Genomic DNA, 24,363 nt, shown 5'->3' on the forward strand with positions numbered 1-24,363 from the left:
GCAATGTGGCACTGAGCCCCAGCTGCCAGCAGAGGTGGCTGAGCATCCAGAGGGAGGGATGTGCATGGCTGCCCTGTGCTCCTTGGAGAGTGACAGTCACTGCTCATGAAAGTAGCAGCAAAAAATGTTACCAGGCAAAGATCAGAGAGGGGAAATGCTTTGCTATTCCACTCAAGTAACTATTAGACCTGTTAATGTTGATCCAGCCAAATCTGATTCCCCTCCTTCCCAGTGCTCAGGTTTGACCACCTGGTGCCATCACAGGCAATTCAAACCAAACAAAAACCCAACCAAGCACTGTCATCACTTTTCATATCTATATTTTTGATTTTATTTTTAGTTTTTTTTTAAAAAAAATCATTATTAAAAATTAATCATTTACTGGATTGCTTCAGCCAGGGAGAACTCTCATTTCAAATCTCATGAACAAAATGCAGCACAGTTATAAACCCATAGGGACAAAGAAAAAGACCTCAGTTAAAAAAACAGACAATACTTCAGACCGTAGATTAGAACTATGCAATTTTCTCCATGTCAATAGAGAGAATTTTGTTAAAAGAATTTTGAAATTCTGAAATTCAGAATTTCATTGAAGACTTTTAAAATCCAAAGGAAGGAGGAAGGACATGATTGTTTAAAAAAATAAAAGGCCCTTGGATGTACTTGTCAAGATCCAAACAGGGTATAAAATCGAAAGTTGGTAAATAATTTTATTAAAAATGAAACAAAACAAAATTGAAACAAACAAAAAAACCTCAAAACATTTCCTTGTTCTGGGAACTTTAAAGTCAAAACCAAATAAAAATGGTCTTAAAATATATACATATATATGGCTTTTCATTTTTCCTATCCATTTCATTGCAAACAAAAATAAATTTAAGGGTGGTATTTGGTTTTTAAAAATGGTTCTGTCCTTCTCTTCAGCTGCCAGCCGGAGTGGATGGGATGGAGGCACTGACTTGTGGCTGTTCACGATGAGCTCAGGATCCCCCTGAGTTCTCCTTCATCCTCGCCAGTATCCGCGAGTAGACGGGTGCTGCCAAGGAGAAGAGCAAGCTGGGTGGGCCAGACACAAACCATCCCCCTGCCCCTCTCCTGCCAGCCGTGCTAGAGCAGGAGAAACCTCTCTTTAAGGGGTGGGGGAACACGATGGGAATTAGAAATGAGCTGGAGAAGTTGTTTTACCTAGTCGAGGATTCCTCTGAGAAACCTGCATGGAAAGAAAACACAGGGTTTGCATAAATGCAACAAATCTCCAACAGCCATAAGAACAATTTGTATGTCAATATATTTATCCTTAGTCCCCAAAAACTATGGATGAGTGACTCTTCATTATTGGAAGCTGATATATAATAGTACCATGCCAAGGTTACATTCACAGTGTGCTGCAAACTGAAGCTTTGTGTTGCAAAATGTATTATTTCTTGTATTATTAAAGTATGCAAGAAGAGAGGATGGATCATCCCATGAAACACATGCACTCACTTTCCTTGGAAGTCAGCATATGAATGTGACATGATCTTTCAATCATTATTACCAAAATGGGATTTTGGCAGTTTTACAGAGAGAGATTTTTCCATTTTACCTTGGACAATGCAGATGCCTGTTTGAAGATTTCTAATGCGGGATCTGCAGGCTCGTCACCTCTTTCTTGTGGCCTTGAAGCTAAGGGTGGGACATTGAGAGCATTGAAATACTTGTCAGAGCATGCAGGTTGCTTCCTTCCACTGTTTTCTGCTGAAAATCCCACAACAGACTAATCCCTCCTCACCAAAATGAAGCAATTGCCCAGTGTCCCCAGTCCCTCCCAAAGCAGTTTTGCTATAAAAAGGTTGCTCTGGACATTTCTCACCAAGGACCTACCCTGTGGCTGTAAGACAGAATTCACAGCATAAATGACACCATTTGTGGCCATGATATCACTTTCAGCAACAGGCTCCTTGTTGATATGTATTACGTTGTTTTTCTGTTCAGTAAAAGAAAAAAAAAAAGTAGAAGATGAGAATCTTCTGTCATTTCCAATGTTATTAAAAAAACCCTCACTTTGTATTGATTCATTTACTAGATGGCTGAAGACATTTTCATTCCTCTTGCCAATTAAGGAGTATATAAAGACAAATTATAGCCTGAGCAGTTTGTCCTGGAATGGCTGGCAGGCTTTGAAAGTCCCAGTGCAGTTACAACTGGCTGGGAATGCTGTCCCATGGCAGCAGAGCACATCCACCAGCACCCTGCCAGGCTGTGGAGATGGGATCAGGAGAGGGAAGAGCAGGGCTGGACATGGGAAGAGTCCAGCACGCACGCTGGCCAGTTCAATGCACCTGGAAACACAGTCCCTTCCGTTTTTGTCCTGTGTTTTCTTATGCATAGAGTGGGCCGTGATTGCTTATTTTCTGAAATGATTTTTTTCCTCAATAGAGGATCCTACATTCCTTTAATGTAGTGTAGAGTTTGTGAAATTAAATTACATATCTAAATAAACTCTGCTGCGCTAAGGGAGCCCACGCAGAGATCATTTTCATTACACAAAGAGATATTTCAGCTGAACAAGCTATTCATTTCATTTATTTATGTTTTCCCCCCATGACTCAGGGTTAAATTTACAGCAGCTCCTGCAAGTCATTTACAACTGGTCTTCTGGGGAGAAAGCTGAAGCAAACCACATTTCATTCTTCCAGCTTGCTGGACTGAACACATGGCAACCCATGTACCTCCAGTACAACCCAGAAACACTGGTGGGACGGTGCACACATCAGGAGATGTTCCCACACCATCCAAATGAGCACAGACATGCTGTGGTGCGTGACATGGACAGCCCTGCTGACCACAGAAGCCCATCTGAGGTGACTCACCATGCTGACTTCCAGTTTATCTCCCTGCATGGATTTCAGCCTCACCAGGGCATTGACCGCGCCGCTCACCAGGATCTCGTCAGCCACGTGGAACTTGAGGATGTTGGCAAGCTCCTTGGCATTACCTGGGGGAAGAAAACCTTTACATCTGCAAACCAACATCAGCACTTGTTTCCCATATTTCACATGCTGCAGTGGAATTACTTGGAAAACACCATCATTTCCTGAAAGTGCAAAGAAACAATGTAAAATTGAAAAACCAAACCAAACCCAAAAACCAGGCAGAAGGACCTGGTTAGGGCATTGAGGGCATTTCTGCTCGGGCAGGTCAGGCTCCCAAGTCCAGAAGGACACTCTGCCAGTGTCCCACCTTGGTACCTACCAAGCCTGCCCTACACATGAATTCTCTCTTGCTTCGGGTTTCATCCCTCATTCTCTCACTGTGCCAAGTGAGAACTGCTTCTCAGAATCAACCTGCTTCTCTTGCTGCTTTCACTTCCCAGGGAAGTCTGGGACGGGGTGGGGAAAGACCCATGTGAAATAAGGAAGCAGACAGGGAATTCTGGTATTTTCAAATGTCACCAAGGCCAGTGTCACATGGCAACAATCTTCACAGCTGGGTAGGAAGGGGAAAAGTACGGGAGAAGTGACACAAATGTCTCATGGACTGATGCTCTGATACCACCCCACCAAGTCTGTACTCATACAGCTGTGCTTTGAAACAGATTTTAGGAAGATAAGGTGTTTTCCTTGCACCATCTGTTTTCCAGAACAGGTGGTGATGTACAGAGTGCAGGCCAGTAGCGCTTCTCCATCTTCTCCTTCAGAAGACACAGGGCCACTGACAAGCCCCACAGACAGCTAGTGCAAAGGTGGCCTCCACCCACAGAGCAGCTCCCTCAGCAAGGGGGACTTTTTCTTTCAATGCTTTCAAAGAATATATGCAAGCTTTTTCCATGATGGTTTTCCTAGGGTGGCCCCAGTTCACTCTGCACATCCTCACCAGCACAATCCACTTCTTCATCAGAGGCATAAGCTAAACATTTGTGTGAGAAAAGAACATCTGAAGTGTCTGCATCTGGGAATCTTCATTCCTGCAGCCATTTACAATGGCTGCAAAACACTTCTGAAATATTTATATATGAAGCATAAGACTGGACTGATATTACTGGATCCTCATCCCTGCACTTAAAAGGATAACCAGCTACCATGGGCAAATGCTTCTCAAATAATGATGTCAATGTTTGGCTGGGTTTTAATGACAAGAAGCCATTCCATTCAAATACCTGACATTGTTTCCAACCACAACCAGTTTTCAACATGAACAAAATAAAAGATCATGATGCTTATCCAGAAGGGAGTTATTAAACATTCCCATGCTTTTTCCACACCCAGCATGCTTGCCCTTGCTTTTCAGGATACTGGTCTTCATCTGAGCTAGAATGGTACATTGTTGGCTTCCCAGGATTAGAATCTCCTGCTTTGTCCATGTACATGGAAAAGGAGAAACACCCTCAGCCTTTTTATTACTTAAATTTCATACAGTGTAGCTTGAGGCTATATGTGGATCATGCCTTCTCTTTGCAAAACTTACTGCAGACACCCTGATCCTGTGTGGTCAAGAGTCACATTCTCATGTCTTTCATCCTTGAAAAAGGCAGAGGCCTCTCTGGTTCTTTTAGAAATATCCAGGAGTTACCTCGCTTAGACCACCAGCACAGCCAAATTAAGCCACAGTGAGTTTGTGACACACACTACAAACATATCTTCCAAAAACACAGGCACTACAAATTGCTCTAGGGGAATTCAGCACCACTCTGTGCATCCTCAGCTTTCTGCTCATACAACTCTGTTGGGTAGGACAGAGCTGAAGAATGAGATGCAGCAGAGAAACTTGGCCATTCCTCCCAATATCACAGCAGTCACACACAGCAGCTCATCACCTCAGTGTTCTGGAGATGCTCACCCATCAGTTTGTTGAGCTCCCCCTGGGGCATGGCTCGGAAAGCTTCATTTGTTGGAGCAAACACTGTGAAGGTTCCTGGCCTGTTCAGGTTCTCTGTCAGACCTGCAGACTGGATTGCAGCCACCAGCGTACTGCAAAGCAAACATGCATCAAATGCTTCACTGCAAACCACTTCATTGGTCAGCTGCATGCTGGGCTCAGGAGAGAGCTGGGCAGTTACAATTGTGAAATCCTGCTGGGTTCCAGCAAATCAAATCATCAAAATAGGGATTAGGGAGGAAATGAGCCTGTGAGATCCAATGAGAACATCTGAGAAATGGCAAAGCAAGCTGGGAGTGCTGACTCCCTGGGGACCAGATGGTAAGGGCAGTCAGAGAGGTCTGGCCACAGTGGATCTGATGGGCAGAGATGTCTTCAGAGCCAGATGCTTATGGTATTAAGGGAACCACTTACTTTTGGCTCACAGTTGATTGAGGGTTATTTGAAGTTTCAACTCCCTATAATTTAGAGAGGGACCATGGTTTTGGATGATCTTTCTATGCTAAAAAAGCAGAGTGTCATGACATACACTGTCATGACTACGACCCATAATAAATAGAAACTGCTTTGGAGGCTCTTCTGCTCCTAACTGGCACCTGGAAGAGCAGAAAGGTCACCTGAAGCGATGGTCAGCCTTGAGAACATCCATCACTGAGCCAGTTGGTGGAGTCAACATTTTGTCCACACTAAAGAGGGTCCCAAACCTTCCCCTCTTGTCATGGGCAGCAATGCAGGCGTTTTCAATGCAAAGGTTCTGCAAACACAATCACAGAGAAGAAGACTTCATTAGAATGTGCTTCAAAAGAGATGTTGATACTTTCCACAATGCTCATTTCCACTTTTTACACGATAGCTGTAACATCAGAACACTGAGCATCACTCAGCCCCATGGAGCACAGCACACGGGAAGGACTCACATTGCGGTACACAAAAACTCTCAGTTCCTTGTCCCCCAGAGTCTGCAGCTTCTGTCCATGATACAGATACTTAGAGGAGAGCTGGTCTTTAAGGATGTGGTTCAGGAGCAAGTTTCTCATGTTGCTGTCAATAATGGGGAGTCCATCTGCAGGAAAAAGTATGGAAAGAACCAGTGACTCGCTTAAAATGGCATTTGAGACACTAAAAACTATTCAAATATAGAGCATTACCCACATCAGTTTTAAACTGCAAACCTAGATGCCACTGCCTTGAGGCATTTGAGAGAGGATTTGCATACTTGTGAACTGAAACTTGGCTGAAGACTGTTTGAAGGAGATCTGTAGCCCAAACTGATGGAAGAAAGGGATTTAATCCCTGGCTTACCTTTGAACACATTATTCACTGGGGCAAGGAGGGTCACTTGCTCACTGCCAGTTAGATGAGAACTGAGACCAGCTTGTCTGAAAAGGTCTGTAGACTTGGAAACCTCAGATTCTTGTGCCAACTCAAACACGGTCTTAGCTGAAAAGAAAAGCAACACATAGTAACTTTGCATTAAAGGTTATTCACTCATCACTATGGCCTCTAAATCCAGGATTTCCTTGGCAAAATAGACAAAAGAAAAGCAACAGAAAGAACACTGCAGAGTGGCACCAGTACCTGAGTCTGGGATCAGCAGCTCATTAACAAAATGAACAACGCCGTTGGTTGCCAGGACATCCTTGTTGGCAATGATGGGCTTCCCATTGAGGGTCAGCTCTTCCCCACTGCAGCCCACATCCAAGGTGGTTCCTTCCAGAGTTTCCATGGTCAGGCCAGCAATGATGGCCTCAGCACACATGGCTGACTTCAGGATGTGGTGGTTCAGCAGGTCTGTGAGAAAGGAGAGTGTCTTAGTGAGCTGTAAAAACCAGCAATGAAAGCATTGCAGCTTTCAGGGATCCTGTTCAATGGCCAGGGTGTACTCCATAAAATGCAGTCATTTTAAAGTGAGCTGATATTAATTCCACAGCCTGTAAAAAAAAATGCCTAAAAAGAGTCACTTATTATAAACTTTTGCCAACTTCAAAAGACTTCATGTGGGTACTAAACTCACTTGTCAGGGGAAGTTACATTGATTAGATATTACTTTTCTTGCATCTTGCTGGATCAATAAAAATCACCACTGCATAACGTGCTAAAAGAGAAGGCAGAAAAGGCACTGATTCAGCTCCCTCATCCATATCTGGATGCCACTCCTACCATGTCTACACATCTACAACCGAAGGGAGCTGGGCTGTCCAGTTAAAGAAGATGGACTCTGTCACATCTGTTTACTGCAGCTGTTGTCAGAGCATATCCAACAAGGAGCTGTTGACTTGTCCTTAAAAAAAAACTTAGAAGAACTGAAAAATACTCTTCAGTCTCCCAATGGCCTCAGTAAACAAGCATTTACCCCTCAGGGCTTCTGGGTCTCCCAGGATCCTGTTCAGTGTTTCTCGTGGGATCTTCTCAAAGGCTTCGTTGGTTGGAGCCAGGAGTGTGTACTGGCCTTCGCTTTCCAGCAAGCTGCTGAGGTCAGATGCAGCCACAGCAGTCTTCAGAGAAATAAGGAGAGAGGGGAAAAAACACATTCAGCCACAACACAAAGGTCAGAAATTTTGTCCAGGGACATACTACAGGCCAGACATATTAAGGCTTTTATAATTTCAGAGGACTTACAAAAAATCCTGAATAGTTTCATTCAGCACTTTTGTCCCTTTATAGATTTGACCCATGGTTCTCTGGTGTTCCAGAAATTTGAGTACAAGAGCCTTTTTTTTTTGGCAAGACTGAGAGCTAGCTCAAATACCCAGATATGCCTGGAAAGGCTTACAGCAATTCCAGTGAATAATTCAAATCAGAACCCACAGCTGGCTAACTGCAAATTCCCTGTGCATTTTCCTTAATTTGGCAAATATCAAGGCAGATAAATAAGTACGCATCAAAGTGGAACAGTTAATGTCTCCTAACACTAAAACTCCCCTACAAGAGTGAGTAGACAGACTCAGTCTCTTTTCTGAGAAGCCATAGAAGGGTGACAATTATTGTCATAAAACCCTACTTGGACTGATACCAAACACTTCCCTTCCTAAATCAAAAGCAGCCACATTGATACAAGGATTTCATCAGCAGCTCCAGGGTCACAGCCCAAGACACTGGCAAAGCTCTTCAGGACAATTCACTGGGAGTGGGATGACTGAGCATCTTTAATGAGAGCTGGAGCAGCCATGTGTTGACACACCCGAAGGGTTTCCAGGCTGTCCTCGGTCTCAATGATCTGCTGGATGGTGTTGGTGGTGGTGGCAATGACTTTGTCAATGACATGAACAACTCCGTTGGTGGCGTGGTGGTCAGCTTTCAACAGCCTGGCACAGTTCACAGTCACAATCTGCAGAGGGAAAGACCCATGGGCTGTTACATGCACTGAAAAGAAGGTGAAGCAGCCTCTGCTGCTTTTCTATTTCATATGCAGCAAGCAATTTATTGAATCAGCAAGAGCAGAAATTTGATTTCCTTAAAAGACACACCAAAACTGAGAGTGTTCTATCAAGAATGTTTGAAATACTTCATGTTTAAAGAGCTTTGAAAATCATTAGTGGTTTTGTTTACCCTCAAGACTAAGAAAATAAGCCAGAACCAATACTTGGGCAAGCAGAGTTACACAGCAGCGTGGGCACAACAGCATTGAGGAAATCAACTGCTTAAAAATATTCTTCTCAAACTCCTTCATAATATGTATCTTAAATCAACAGCTCTCAACCTAAGCATTACAGAGTCCTGGAGTCCCAGGACAGTGCAGAAGCTACAAGGCAGCCGAAAAGGAAGCCTGCTGTGGGTAGGTTTAATCTAAGAACTTCTTTACTATGGGTGATCATGCATTGGAACAAGTTTCCCTGGGAGGGTGTGGGGTCTCCCTCAATGGAAACATCCAGAACCACGTGGACACGATGCTGTGTGATGTGCTCTGGGCAGGGACACATGGCACACGCTCCCCCAGCAGGGAGGCTGGCCCAGGTGGGCCACTGTGGTCCCTCCCAGCCTGAGCCTGTGTGACTCTGTGAATGCCTCACCCCGTTGGGATAGTGGTGGATCTGGATGGGCAGGTTCTGGTACATGGAGTTCAGCGTGGTCCCGTGTTTCAGATCATCCGTGAGGACCCGTTTGTCCACCATGTGGTAGCGGAGGGCATTGAGCAGCTCGATGTTAACGTTACTCACTAAGGAATCCAGAGTTTCCTGAAGATCAGAAAAATCAATTTTTCAGTACTGAGTGCAATTAGGCATCTGTTAGAGAGTACCAGGAGGTCTGGCTGCACCCAGGGTGCTCCCAAGGTGGAGGTGTGGGCATGAATATTAAGTGATTCATTCAGCCTCACACCATTTGTGTAAATTAAGAGCTCAACTTCCTCAAAGCTTTATCTTTTGCCTTACAAAAGCAGCCAAGAGCTCTGGCAGGCAGTCCTTGGCACACTAAGGGATGACTGCAGCTCCAGAGTGGGATCATTGCACTGAAATGGGCAGTAAGGCAAAAGGGCCACTGACAAATACACTAAAAGACCTTTCCCAATAGCAGCATCCCTGCCCAAGGGGCTCTGCTGGGGCATTTGGACAGAGACTTGGCAGTGGGGAGACCCATAAATATTCCCCTTCCCTGCCCTAGGAGTTGTTCTTGTTCAAAGGGATACTTGACTGGGATGGGAGCACTGGCAGAACAGCAGCGACCACTTCAGGAGTGGAAAAATCACAGGACATGGAAAGAGAAAATCAAAATGAATGTAAAGGAAATGTATATCTAATTGAGCATTAGACACACTCTGTGGGAATTACTGAGGCTCCAGGTGGGAATGGCTATTTGTACAAATTAAGAACAACCAGAATGGCGATGTAAAGGTCAACAAGAAAACTGGTAAGGGATGGGAAGCTTCTTGCTGCAGGTCTCAATTTAAACTCTAATGGTAACATGCAGGGAAACTGAATGAGGGGATTTCTACATCCACATCTCTCTAGTGATGAGATCCTTCAGAAGCAAAGCTCTGGAGCTGATGGACCAGTATAGTGATAACCATCCTGGAAATCCACAGTCCTTCCTCTGTGAGTACTATGTCTATCCTGCCAGACCCCTGCAGAGCTGGATCGCCACTAGGGAAAATCAGAGGAAGAGGAGAAAGCAGAGGAATTATCTTACAGCAGACAAGGATGCCCAGGCCTCATTACTGGGAGCAAAAATCGTAAAACTTCCAGGTCCTTCAATTTCTGGCCTTAGGTTGGAGCGGTCGGAGTAGAGCTGTGTGGTGGCAGACCCAACCACTCCCAAGGTTTCATAGATGTTGGAAAGTGGCAGAGCTGAAAGGAAAGAAGGTTAAGTTCCCAAACACATTCCTCCTTCTGGCTGAATTAAAGCACAGCTGGTGAGAACACCTGGGGAAATGAAGCACATCAGGGATAGGTGTCTGTTCAATAATTTGATAATAAATAATCATAGCCTGACTGCTTCACCCTCAATTACACCAGTGTAATCCAGGATCTACTGTATTCTTGCAAGTTTGACTGGATTTATTCTGTATTTATACAAATGTGATTTAGGGGAGCTTCTACCCAATCCTGTTTGTATTCAGGTTTTGGGATTTGTGTTGGACACTGCTCATCTCAGTGTCCACTGACCACATGCACCAGCCCATGTGATTAATTTGGAGGCATCAGACTTTTGTGGAAGTGTTCTGAAAGCAAAAGCAGAATATGGATTTCTTCAATGAGCTCAGTTTATTTCACCCTATCCCCCTAAATATCAACAGTATTTTCTCCTAAATAAAATTTTGCTAACCCCATGCTTGCCAAGATGTTCAAGGCCAGGTTGGACAGGGCTTGGAGTAACCTGGTCTAGTGGAAGGGGCAGGGGGTTGGAACCAGATGATCTTTAAGGTTCCTTCCAATCCAAACCATGCTATGAATCTATGAAAATAAAAATGAGATTGGCAGAACTATCTATTACTCTATCATTCCTTTGCACTGAATTTCCAATAACAGATATATTACTTGCTGGAATAAGTAGTTCCCTATGGCCTTCCCATGCCTGATTAAGTTCAATTACATCCAAGGTTCTAAGTTGTCTGGAACATTTAGCATGCTTTGGAGCTGATCTGACCCTTGGCTGATGCTCCACCGAGTCCATTTTGACTTGTTCATGGCAATATTGTGCATAAACTGCAAAAATAAAATCCACTTTGAGAAATTTTCTAACATTTCCCTTTACTAGGCAGCTGTATAATTTTAAGAAGCCTAAAAAACACCAAACATATTTTTACCAGCTGGGCAGCCTTTTTCTCCAGGAACTTTTTCATATCCAGGACAGCACTCGTAACTGATTACTCTGGAATAAGAGATAGATAGGGCAGGTTAGCCAACAGTGTCTCACAGCTTTTTCTATATTTTCTACAGTCCTGGGTCCATCCATATTTGGGGATGTTTCCAAGCAGATTCTTCATTAGAAACACAGACTTCAACAAAAGACTAACCATACTTTTATCTCTTTCATGGCTGCATGTTGCCCATTTCTTCACAGAACAAACGCAGACACAATTTCTTTTCAAAGCCATGCTTTCCAGGAGACTTTATACAAACAGTAGATGGAAACTGATTCCACAGTCCCAACAAGACTGCCAGTGCTGGTTCATCTGGGCACATTTCCATGGGATTTGGGGATCTCCTTGGCTGACTGCTGCTGTCACATCTCACTGCTGTTCAGGCAACACCTGCAACTCCACCGTGGCTGTTTGACCAAACCAGCCAAACATTTCCTTCTCATTTCACCCTGGTTTTGTCCACCACCAGAAATTACTTGTTACTTATGGCAAAACCCACAAGACAGAGCAGGAGGGAAAGGAGAGCCCTGTTCTCAGATATGTGCATTGGCACAAGGACTTGGGAAAAGCCCTGCAAGGAGAAACTTGAGCAGTGGTGGGATGTGCATCCACGGGCACCGCGGGCAGTACCACGGCACAGCTGTGTCCATCTGAGCACCCTCAGAGCAGCACTTCCTTCTGACTGGCACCACTTTCCCTCAGTAAAACCAAAGGCTCAGAGGCACCATCCCAGGCTGTCCTGCTGATTTGCAGGCCCTAAATAAAGCAAGAGCTGCCTGAAAACTGCATCCATCATCTCCAGCTCATTGGGAAACAATCATCTGACTCTCAGAAGTGGCCATTTGAGGGAACACGGCTTGATATTAAGAGGGAGAAGAAAAAAAAAAGAAAAAAGGAAAGGGGGAAAAAAAAAATCAATCCAGAAGTTATTTTTCCCAGGGGATTCTTTCACCTATTGCCCTATGCTTGGTGTGAAAGTAACAAGGCCACCTGATTGATGGGCTGAGAGAGCCAGGGAATAGGTGTTCTTCCCAAGGACAAGCATTTCCTCTGTGCTCCCAGCTGTATTTGAGACAAGTAGGATGCTGTATGGCCAAGGGTCAGCACACTCAGAGAGGAAAATCCTCCAGCTTCAGATATTTGTCATCATTTTAAAACTGTTAACAAACAGTGGAAATGCCTGGGGTTTAATAGGGAATTCTTCAGGGTAATTAAGAGCCAGAAAGTGAAACAAATACCTGCTTTTCTGTGACAGAAGCAAATAAATTCTGTGTCACGGTTTCCTAAGAGAATTACAAAGCAAACCCAGACTGATTGTCTAGACATTATATATTCCATGTGGGAAAGAGTTTGCCTAAAGCAACCCCTTCCTTTGACTACTGGAGATCTTAACACCCTGCTGCTCTGCTTTCCCAGCCCCCCTGTCTTGTGTTCATTGGAAACACACACTTTCTTCCCCCACCACTTCCCTCCCCTACCTCCAATTTTTCTTTTTTTCACCCTAGAAACTAAATCCAGTCTAGACAGTTCCCTTGGTTCAGACCTGTAATCAAAGATGAAGACTGATTAAAGAGAAATCATTCCAAAGTGCTGACGAGGGCTTTAAAAGCCTTACTTATAGATCAGTTGGAGATTAATGAGCTGCTCCAAAAGGGCAGGATGTGGATGCACACAGCCTGTGGCACACTGGCTCAGAGCTGGCCCTGCCCACCCCCCAGGTGCCTGCCAGGACGGGAGGGCACTGGAAAGGGATGTAGATTCCTGGTCAAGTGGAAGGTGTCCCTGCCCATAGCAGGGGGGTGGAACTGGATGGTGCTTCAAGTCCCTTCCCAGCCAAACCATTCTGTGATTCCATGATTGCACCACCTGCTTTTCACTGGGTTTGTGAGCATCTCCAGCAGGAAGGGAAGCGCAGGGCAAGAAGCACCAAGGCAGAAACGGGGCCAGCTCCCCTTGGGCAGGGATTCCCTCAAGTCCCCTGACTCACTCTCCCACTGAAGGTGGCCTTCAGCATCACCTGGTATGCATCTGGCACATCACCATCCTGAGCACTGGCAAACTGCTGCAAAGGCCCAGGTGAACACAGAGGTGCTCAGCCAAGGGCTGGCACCTACAAGGAGCCAGAGATGAGGGTTATAAAACACAGCTCCAGCTTCAGGCATTTGGCCTCCCATGGCTGGTGGACCAGGTGGAAACAAAAGACCACCCAGCCCACCCAAAGGCACCATTCAAGGGGTCACCCAGGGCATGTCCCCAGCTGGTCCTGCAGCCACCTCTAGCTCTCAGAGAGGAGCAGCAGAGCCATGGCAGAAGGATGCTCTGCATCCCAGTGCTGCCCTGCACATCCATGGGGAGGGAGGCTGCTCCTGGCAGCTCCAGCTGGGTCAGAGCCACAGCCTGCTGCCCAGGCAGGAGTTCTTCCCTTGAACACCCCCCAGCCACTGCTCCACACTGTGGGCTCTGCACAAAAGCCTTTGGAATTGCCCTGTCCATCCCTGTTTCTGCTGCCTGCCACAGCCCATCCACCGGGACACAGCGGATGCCAGCGATGTGGGTTAGATCAGCTCTGCCCTCACACAAAGAGCATTTGTCATCCACTCTGCAACGCCTTGACCACAATTTCCTGACCTCCTCATTGAGTCATTACAAGTCAAATCTACAGTTTTTTAGCCTCTGGTTTTGAAACACTATTTATGTCTATCTGTGTCTGCCTGCAGAAGCAAGCTTCTTTAGTCTGGGCTTTTATTAGTCATTGTTCTACTGCTGTTGCATTCTTAGGAGCTGAAATTAAATTTTAAGTGCATTTTTCAAGGTAATAAAAATAAGCTTAGGCATATATTAATGAAAAAAAATCCATTTGTAATAATTTCCTGTAATAAAGCCCATATGTTTTGTTTTTGTACAATAAGTGCCAATATTTTTTTTCTAAACTGAGAAACTACATCACACATGAAAAAAAGAAAGTTAATTTAAAAGGGGAAAAAAAAAAGAAATCTATTAATAGGTTATTCCTCAAAAAATAATCAAAATCAAAATGTATGAGTTTTCAGTCTCAAGACAAAACAGTATGTGTGGATGTGTTCCATTGCAACCCCAGTTCTGGAAGAATGAGTCCAGTGCACAAGGAAGGAGAAAAATATAAAATACACAGGCAAAATGATGAAAATATACCCTGAATAAACCATTTCTTTGACTTTGGAATAACCAACAGTGGAAAGTTACCTAATTACCAAAACACTTTTGTCTCAGAGCTCCTTGAAATCAAGGCAGTGTCAGATTTCTTGCCAACTATCTTATCTCACTTCATCAGCAATAATAAAAATTCTACATAAATACTCTACATAATTTCTCTGTAACTGTGTGAGCCAATACTTCAGCAGAGAAAAACAAATTAAAAAAAAAATAAAAAAATGAAGCAGATAAAGAAGTAGGAGTCTTCTTCTGATGCATGAGTTAAAATTTCCATTGTGCACAACAATCCCAGTGGAGTTACTGCACCCCTGTGGGCCAGAAGACGCCTCCCAAGCACCAAATCTCCAAAGCCCCCAGGGTCTCCTCACCAAGGTGTAACCTCTGTGTCTGTGTCAGGGAGGAGCTCAGCAGGGCACCTGCTGCTCCCCAGGTGCCTGAGCCCTCCCAGCCCGGAGCAGCAGCCCAAAGGTGAGGCACACAGCACCCAGACTGCAGACCAAGCACATCTGGGTTTTTCAGGCTGCCTCTCCTTGCTGATCCAGTCACTCTAAGCCTCCTGATGCAGGATGTGATCATTCCACAAGGAGTGAAGTTATGCTACAGGCTTGCAGCAACCTTTCTGCCTTCCTTGCTAAGGGATGAATTTCTCTGCTCTGAGCCAGCTCTGCTCAGCTTTGCTCCTTGGCAGTTCCTGCTCTCTTGCTGACCTCCCTCCCCACTACCTGTTTGAAACAGTGCTCAGAGCAGGAAAAGGAAAGGAACCAAAGCAGTCAAAACTATTTTCCTAGAGCCAGCCATTTTCACACATACAGCTCATGGCACCACCGGCCCTCTGAGCAAATGGAGAGGAAAAGAGCCAGATGAAATGCGAAGTATGAGATGGGTCAAGTGTCTCCTCCCCAGGTCTGCTGTTCTCAGGTGGGAAAAACCTAGGAGGAAGAGAAAATGACCAGGCTTATGCTGCTCCACCAGTCCCCCAGGGCTGGTGAAGGGGATCCTCCTGCATGTGAGAGGAATATGCACACAGCTTTAGGAGAGGACTGCTGACTGCAGATCACAAGCAAAGGCTGGATCCACCCAGTTATGATAAATGTGCCAAATCCCGTTTTTTTTCTTTTCTAGGATTTAAGGGCATTCTCAAAACCTCCCAGGGACAAGCTCAGTCCCACAGGAGGAGCCAGTTTGGAGGTTCATGCTGAGCACCATTGGCTGTGCCTGGGCTCTGACACCTGAGCACGGCACAGCATCAGACTCCTGACACTGCTGCAAGAATTGCTACAGCATAATGCATCATGTCCTTTATAGCCCAAATGACTCCTGATTGCTTCCATATGCCAGGCACAGCACATCCAGTGGGAGCCATCACAAGCAAACATTTGTAATCAGAGCTGTCCCAGGGTCCCCTGGAAAATCTGAGTCAAGGCACGTGTCTTTTGTTCTGCACCAGCACTGCTAAAGGAGAAAGCAGGGCCCAGGCTCAGGAATGACTGCAAGGAGAGAAGACAATAACACCCATTGAGGAGATGATGTAAAGCAAAGAATAGTGAGGGAATTCTGTGGATAATGGAAAGATTACCTCATAGGTTAGCAGGCAGGTTAATGGTCTGTGTGCTTTTCTCTCAGTGATGCATCACTGGGTGAGACACTTGGGTAAAAGCAGAGAAAATGAGCTAGAAGAGATCACCCCATCTCCTCAAATGAAATCATGAAATACTGCCAGATGCCAGTTATTCCACCTCTTCCTCGAGATAAGAGGATGAGTTTGTCTGTGCCAAATACAACTGCACACTTGGTTCACATAAGGTTAGCTTCTCACTTGCTGCAGAGTTAAAGAAATCCATGGCTGGACTGCTCTGCCTTTCAGTGACCACAGCAGCAAAACTCTCCCACATCCACAGCTGAGCCATGTTTTCTTTGGAGACATGCTAAGCTACTCTGTTATCAGAAAAGGCAATGATGAGACCATATTGCTGTGCCATAAACCTCCCTATTTTATGTCAAGAAGCACCATTATTCAGCCAAGATGACAGCCTGAACTCTAATCACCCACACTAAGCCTTCCCAAAATTTTGTTTGTAGAATTAAGGGGAGGGGGTCTGGTTGTTTGTTTTTACAATATTGTCCCACCTTTTTTTTCTTCTGTAAAGGCAACTGGACATAAGGAAAACAATGGTACATGCACTCTGCGTGGTACAGCGAGCAATACATCCTCCTGAGGTACAGAACTCTCCTCCTTAGGGTAAATTCATGTGAAGCACAATGCCTAGAGTTGTGCACAGCCATGACTCCTGGTTTGCTTCCCTCCTCCCCACACCACCACCACACATGAATCCCAACAGCCAGGTGTCACAGCTAAACCAACAATGGCAACCCAAATCCGCAGTGAACAACAGCATGTTGCTATAGATCTAATTACAATTTACACTGGGCCGTAAGGGAAACAAATGAGATTATTTTTTTCTCTCTGTTCTTTACCCTGAAGATCCAGGATGAAACCTGGCCCACAGCTCTGATCCCACAGCTGGGACTGCTCAGGGAATCTTTGCACTGACCCTGGGTGTTGGGATGGTCTGTGCTGTGGGCCAGCGTGTCTAAAAGCCCAGTCTGGACTACAGCAAGGAAAAAGATTCTCCACTCCTGCTCTACAGCCTGGCAGATAGTCAAGCATGCATAGCCTTAATTATCTGCTGACTGTATCTTTCAAAAGAATGTCCTGAGGCTGCTCACACAGTTTCTTCATGCAACAGCTACTTGAATATTATTGTTTGCAATTCTAGATGTGGAATTGGCCTGCAAGTCTGATTAACTTTCCTGGTGGAGTCAGAGACTGTTGGCTAAAGCTGACACCTCTTTCCTTTTATTTGTTTTCCCTTCCAAAGAAAACAGATGGAGATGAATTTTACATTCTCTCCAATATCCATCAGCTCTGGGCTTCCTTTTTTTCCCCTGTTTTTTTATTTCTTAAATCTAGGCAGCGTTGAGCCTATCATGGAGACAGATAGTACTAGAAAACATCTGGCACACACTTCATTACAGCACAGGGAGCTATGTAAGTATATGTAGAAATGCAATTGGAATGAACCACCAGGGTTTATAGCTACATGGCACTTTCAATTCTTAAAATCCAAGTGTTTTAGAAAAACAAGTATTTCTTAGTAGGTAAACCAATTTTTAACACAGACACACATGACACACACACACCATGGGCTCTGACATCCCTCACCTGCCGTCTGCTTCTGCCACCCAGCACCCACCTCCACCATCCACCTCCTCTCTTTGTGGAGACCCTGTCTGGCACTCAGGGACTTACGTGGACTTCCCGCAGATCTTCCTCTGGTACCACTGCTTGCAGTTGGTGAAGTATTTCCTGTTGGTGCCAATCAGCTTCTGCACCGCGCACACGTTGGGGCTGCAGGGAATGACAGAGCACAAGAGGGTCCTGTGAGCCTCCCTCCTTCCAGTGCTGACCCCAGCATGGAGCCAGGCCCCAGCTGACAGTGCCTGAAAAGCCTTGCTGGGATGGCAAGGAAGGAAACCTTGAGAGCTGCAAGTCAGCATGCTCAATTTAGACCTACAACTATCATGAAGTGGAAGAAGCAGTGAAAGAGATCTCTCTTGACTCTGCCAGAGCATCTCTTTCTTCACTGAGTGCAAATTCTTGATTTTTTTCCATGTTCCACTGCTCACCAAAATATAAAGAAATCAAGTAAAGATACTTTGGCCAGAATTTCCATGGTGAACAGCTACTTCAAAACTCAGCTAAAACACAAGAAAGTTATGCAATAATACAAATCCTTGCAAAAGAAATTATTATTCTATTGTCTAGGACATAGAAAAGATAAGACACATATTTGTCAGCCTACAGACTTGCACCAAACCCAGAACTTTGGCTGTATGATAGACTCAGCAATTTCTGGACATGAATGCTGGGCTGAATGAAGGGAAAAGGAGCAGTGGCACTGCCCTCCCCTGTTTCAACACACCAGATATGGCAGCACAGATCAAGAGGGGCTGTCATCAGCCCATAAGGTACCGAGAGCTCCCGTTCAGCCAAAAAACCTGGTGGTTGATGTTCCATGTGTGAGTAACCCTGCTGAGAGCCCACTGCAGCCCTGAAGCTTTCTAAGAAGTGGTTTCACCGTGAGCAGAGATGTGGTCAAGCTGGAGCTGGGAGTTTCCTTGCTGCTGGTTTGGTCAGCACAGCATTTCCCTGCTCTGCCTGGCTCACCATCTCTGTGGTTTGTGGCCAGCAGGCCTGGCCACGTGTGTAGGCAAAACACGGTCAAGCACAAAATGTATGATTTATGGATCTGGGTTGCAATGCCATCAGCTGTCTCTGGGCTTGACCAGAGGTGTGGCAAATGCTCAGTCAAGCTGAGGATGCTTAGCCCAGCTGAGGCTGGATTCCCAACACCACCACCACGTCCCAGTTGCAGCAGCATCACCAAAAGTATGCACGGTATTGGCTGCCAAGCAGATGAAGGGAAAACAAATAATTAAGCAAAAGACATAAATCATCACTTCAGCCTGTCAGAAGTGCTCTGTGCTCTCCAAGGCAGAGCTTTCATTCGCACAAACGGAACTTGGAATGGGGTCTGGAGATGCTCTTTGCAGGTCCTGTTGATCAGCTGAGGAGAACAGGCAGCAGCCTGTGTCCCTGTGTCCCGCTGCGTTTGACCGAGGCGCTGCCCGCTTGCCCCCCAGCATGAACAAAAGCAGAGTTTGCAGCCCAGCCACCAAATCCTCCTGCGGCCGTGCTTGCTTTTCAGCGGCACCCCAGAGCAGCCAGCCTGCCATCATTAGCATGAATTAACCTGAGGGTCTCCCCTAGCCCAGCTGACCACAGTGCCAACCTCCGCGGGAGCCTGGCTCGCCTTCAATGAGCCTTTGTTGGTGGGGCTGCTGCGGGCAGCGTCCGACCCTGCGTGTCCCAGGCACCTCCATCCTGCCCCGAGGGGAAAGAGAGGACCTGTGGGACCTGGGGAGACTCCCCTCAATGTTCCCCTCGCTACTGCCACGTCCAGTAATGCTCGTTTGTTTCCTCATGAAAGGATTTCATTCAGTTTCTGTGTATAAGACAAGGAACAAGGAGCAAGAACCTACTGAAAAAAAAAAGTTAGGAATCACAAAACCAAACTTTCAGCTGGTGCAAACTGGCCCAGACTCAGCAACTTCCAAGCCAAATCATCACTTACAGAGACGTCTGTGCTCTCTGACTCAGCCCACCTTGGCCACCCGGCCCCGCCGTGCCAAAATATGGTTCCAATTACATCGAAATTCCAAACCTTGCCTCAATTTAAGCATCTGGCTGACGGCAGTGGACAATCCCTCTAATATTCATCTTGACAAGCCTGGCTACTGAAGGACTTGTTTGATCACTTTCCCCGCATCCCCAGGAGCCAAGAAAACCCTTGTGCCTCCAGGACAGTATTGAACTGCCTTGCTCCCTCCTCCCTGCCTGGGACTCCTTGGGGCTGCTCCTCCCTCCCTGACTGATGGGGGAAAACTTCTTTCCAGTTTTTCCTCAGCATGGAAAAATCCCCGCTCAGGACTGTTATCAATGATTCCCACAGGCACGCTGTAGTAGCAGCTCCCCACATTGCATGTTCTGGTTCCTTGCCCAGTCTGGCTTAAAATGAATTTGTCAACACTCTTCCCTCTCCTCGTTGGAGTTCATCACCTCTGCCATGCCGTTCCCAGCCAGCCGCGCTGACTCCAGGATAAAACTGCCTATTGTTCCCCTTCAGCCAAAGCCTTTTGCTTGGCAGCAGCAGCTGGGAGCTGCTGGGACAGGGGCTGCCCTTGGGAAGAGGCTGAGAAAAGCAAGACCTCATGTACAGCCCCAGATACCTGCAATGGCTGTAGCCATGGTGCTCCCCAGCATCACATTGTGCTGGGTGGGTTTGGGAAGAGCCCTTCTACATTTTCGTCTTCTAATGTTTATGTTCCTTATGCACTTTCCAGCTCCTCTCACTGACATGAGCTGGTTCATTTTAAAAAAAGTTAATTAAGACGTACAAGTTTTGCCGTAGAGCCAAGCTCTGCCTCCCAACTCGCTCTCGGCTCAATAGGGGCATTGATGGTGTGGGGGATGCTCACAGCAAAGGGTGGCAGTCCTGCTTGCACATCCCTCTGGAGCTGGCTCCTGCAAGCAACACAACATGCCCCACATCCAGAATGTTTTTGGCTGGCTTTGTGTTGCCATATCTCTTTGGCACATCATTAATCAATGCTCAAAATTCCATGTACAATCAAAAGTTAGTTTGGTATAAACCACTCTCTCCATCAGAATGCGAGCAGTGAGCAAATAACGGTGGCTCAGCTACACTGGGTTATCTCAACTCACATGGAAGTTCTGGCATTCCAGTTCCTCGTGTCTTCCAAAGATCTCAGGCACCAGAGTGGACTGCAGTCACATCTTACCCAGCACCTCTGCTCATTGTGCAGGGAGTAACATAACAAACTTCTCTCTGCAGAGGAGAGTGCACTGCTTTACATCAGGACTGCTCTAACTCATCCAGCCTGAGCAAACTTCACTCTCAGGGCTATCAGCAGAACTATTCATTTAGTTTCACATCACACAGAGATGGTGGAAAAGATTCACTGTATTTCTACATAAATTCTGGCATTATTGACATATTACAAATAGGTATTAGCTCAGAATTTGCCTCTTGGATTGTGTCCCTGATCAGACATACAAACAACACGTCCCTTGTCATAGATCCTGACCTGGATCCCTGCCAGGGAATGTATCAAATTGCAATATTTAAATCTTGGGAGTTTTTTTTATTTAAAACATTTCATGACCCTGCTTCCAACAGCACACTTAAACAGAAGCTTCAACTCGATCACTGTCACCAACCTGAGAGATGGAAGCCAGCTGAAAGGTCCTTTCACCATTCCTAATTCTTGATAAATTTTAAAAACGGTGGGAACAACTATTAAGGTTGGGTTATTTTTCTGCCTGTTAATGCAGACTCAAAGTGCTCACTCTGTAACAGGCTCTGTATCAAGTGAGACAGGTCTACATGCATTTTTTTCATAGGCCTTATCTTGTAAGGTTTATGAGTAAATAAGTGGTTATTTTTATCAAGAAAATTTCCAAGACTAACTGGGGTTTCCAGTCAAAGAATAAGTTGGTGCTGACTCCACAGAGAAAGTTGAAGGGATTTTCCTTTTTTCTCCTACAAATTAATGAAAATGAAAATTCTTTCCACAAAAACTTGAATGGCTCAAAATCTAGGGAGTTTTATCCCTTTCTTTTCTTAACAGGGATAAACTGATAAAGAAGCAGCGAAGGGTCTGAAGTGACATCTGCAATGCTCAGTTTCGTGATGGAAAGATGAAAGTTGCCGGGGGATGGAGGAAGCGCTCCCGAGCGCTCCGCACAAAGGCGCCGCGGGACCCGCGCATCCCCCGCTCCCGACGGCACTGGGGCAAGCGCAGGGCAAAAAAAGGCTTTCAAAGAGGTTTCCCCCCTTCCCTGTCTCCCCGCGGCTTACCCGTGCTGCCTGCCGCGGAGCCGGCTGTGCTGCAGGACCTGCTGGTACGGGGACTTGGCGGCGGCGGCGAGCCCGAGCGCCAGCAGCAGCAGCGGCAGCGGCAGCGCCATGGCCGGGACGGGCCGGGCCGGCCCCGCAGCCCCGTTAAATGCGGCCGGCCGGGGGCGGGAGGAGGCAGGGAGGGAGGGAGGGAGGGAGGGAGGGAGGGGAGGGAGGCCGCCCCCCGCCAAGGGTATCCATCCGTCCCTCCGTCCGCCCACCCGCCCTTCCATCCCTCCGGCTTTCCGCACATCGCTCCGTCCGTGCCCCGAGACCCGCCGCGGGGGGAGAAGCAGACAGGGGTGTTCTGTATCCCCACAGCAGCGTTTCATCTTCGATTTCTTCTTCTTGCTGACGTTTCCCCTCCATCCTCCCCCACTGGCACGCTCCGGGGTCCCACCGACCCCAGCCCCTCCCTGATGGCCGTGCCCGGGGCTGTCCCGGTCCAGCACAGCCCTGTCACCCCCGCTGCCTCCCCGGGAACCCTCAGGGTCTCCTGCTGCCCACCCACTCCCAAACACTTCCAGCACTGGCAGGAGGTTTCTTGTTGCATTTATACCAAAGCAAATGAAAGCAGGGGGTCTTAGGCCAGGAAAGTTGGGGGTGTTCAATCTGGAGAAGCTTCAGGGAGATCTTGGAGACACTAACAGTACCTAAACAGGGCTTACAAAAAGAAAAGAGAGCAACTTTTTAATGGGTAGATAGTGTTAGGACAAAGAAGAATGGTTTTAAACTAAAAGGGGAGAGATTTAGATTTGGTATCAGGAAGAAATTCTTCCTGAGGCCCTGGCACAGGCTGCCCAGAGAAGCTGGGGCTGCCCCATCTCTGGAAGTGCTCAGGGCCAGGCTGGATGGGGCTTGGAGCAACCTGGGATAGTGGAAGGCATTGGAACAAAAGGGGTTGGAACAAGATGAGCTTGTAAGTTCCTTCCAAACCAAACCTCTCTGTGATTCTAAGATTCACTGCAGCATCCCAGTGTTTGTAAAGGATTTGCTCTGATTGGACTGACATCAAAGTTGAAGGGCTCTTTCCTCCCTAAATCTGCCTGGGAAGCAAAAGGGGTCCTTTGTGTCCACTTGCCCTAAGGGGCAGATCTGTGCAAAATCCTCCTGTGGCTTTGCAGGCTGGGCAGTGGCCAGCAAGGGCAGCTGCTCAGCAAAGGATGGGAATTGAAATGTGTCCAGTGAGCAGCCACTGAGCCAAAGAGAAAAAGTCTTTAGCAATATTAAGCACTTTAAATTTACAAAGATTTTTTTTTTTCCCCACAGTAAATAAATCTGATCTGCATTTTATCCATTAATGCTTATTGGATAAAACACATTAAACCATTCCTCAGGCTGGTTTCCTCTACCCAGCGAGTGTTTCATTACTTCCTCCAAGTAGGTAAATCACAAAATCTTACCTGGCTCATGACTCCAGAGTAAAAGATAAGAAACAGAGGTCTCAGATCTCTCTGAGGAAAAGGTGATGAGAGAGTATGGCATGAGAGCCTCAGCTTCACCTCTATAAAATGGAGGCAATTTTAGGAGCCTCCAGTTCTCTGTTTAAAGGAGAGATCTATGCTCTGCCCAGAAAGGAGTGACTTGGTTCCCTGGCTCTGGGCAAAGATTTTCAGCTGTGAAGCCTGATCTGATGGTTGTGCATTTTTCCAGGCCAGATTTGGACCCCTTGGTCTAACTCCTCCTCCACCAGCTATTGCAATTTTTTGCCAGAGGAAGGCTTAAAACTCTTAAAAAATAGAATGAAAAGCAGAGAGAAATCAAGCAAAGGCATTGCCAGCTGCTGAGTTCTCTGAGAACAGCAGCCAATTGCAATTTCTCTGTGAAGAACATCAAAGGTCCCACATTGTGGCAGAGCCAAGCCCCTGGGTGTAGGCTCCTGCCTTGCCCCCACGTGCTAGACTGCTGTTTTGGGAATAACACAGTCCCTTTCACTCACAAAGCTGGTTTATAGATGTATGAACTTCTCTCCCACACACCCCAAGGAGCAGGAACGCCGGATCCTCAGAAGAGCATCTTTCCCTAGGAGCACAGAGCTGCCTGTCCTCACATGAGCTCACCAGGACCACCGTGCTCCTATTACAACCTTCCAGAATGAGGGTTGATGTCCTTGAGACAACACACCCTGCACTGTATCCAGCAGAAGTTTGTTGAACCCAAAATTTTGGAAATTAACTTGACAAAGATTTTTCCCAGTGAAATGTTTCCCTGGAGATTAAGCCAACAGGGAGTGAGGAGGGACAGCCAGCTGAAAGGGGCCAGGGTGAGTGTGGGGAGGGATGGGACAGCCCCAGTGCCATGCTGTGCCCAGCACTGACACGCCCTGGGTCCCCCCAGTCACATGCAGGCAAATTCACTGGCTTTATCTACCACTGCTGGTTTGCTTCCTCCCCACCCCTCCCTCCTGGTCCAGCTGCCCCTTCGTTCTTCTTCAGTGCATCTTTATTCATTATTCCTCTCCAACAGGACTTTCTG

The 24,363-nt window shown here is 46.5% G+C and overlaps 1 protein-coding gene across 1 annotated transcript; it reads right to left on the reverse strand.

The window, feature by feature from the left end:
• Positions 1–303: 303 nt before the first annotated feature.
• On the reverse strand, positions 304–22,227 carry TGFBI (transforming growth factor beta induced). Its single transcript, XM_023936045.2, has 17 exons — positions 21,850–22,227; positions 17,658–17,756; positions 11,099–11,163; positions 9,982–10,139; positions 8,868–9,032; positions 8,039–8,185; positions 7,211–7,352; positions 6,436–6,648; positions 6,160–6,297; positions 5,775–5,920; positions 5,475–5,611; positions 4,819–4,949; positions 2,853–2,977; positions 1,864–1,966; positions 1,586–1,665; positions 1,186–1,210; positions 304–1,036 (listed from the first exon to the last, which is right to left on the reverse strand). The coding sequence occupies exons 1-17, from the start codon at positions 22,218–22,220 to the stop codon at positions 981–983; spliced, it is 2,301 nt and encodes a 766-aa protein (XP_023791813.2). The 5' UTR covers positions 22,221–22,227; the 3' UTR covers positions 304–980.
• Positions 22,228–24,363: the final 2,136 nt, after the last annotated feature.

Source organism: Cyanistes caeruleus, chromosome 15, assembly GCF_971803275.1.
Source record: "Cyanistes caeruleus chromosome 15, bCyaCae1.hap1.1, whole genome shotgun sequence".
NCBI lineage: Eukaryota > Metazoa > Chordata > Aves > Passeriformes > Paridae > Cyanistes > Cyanistes caeruleus.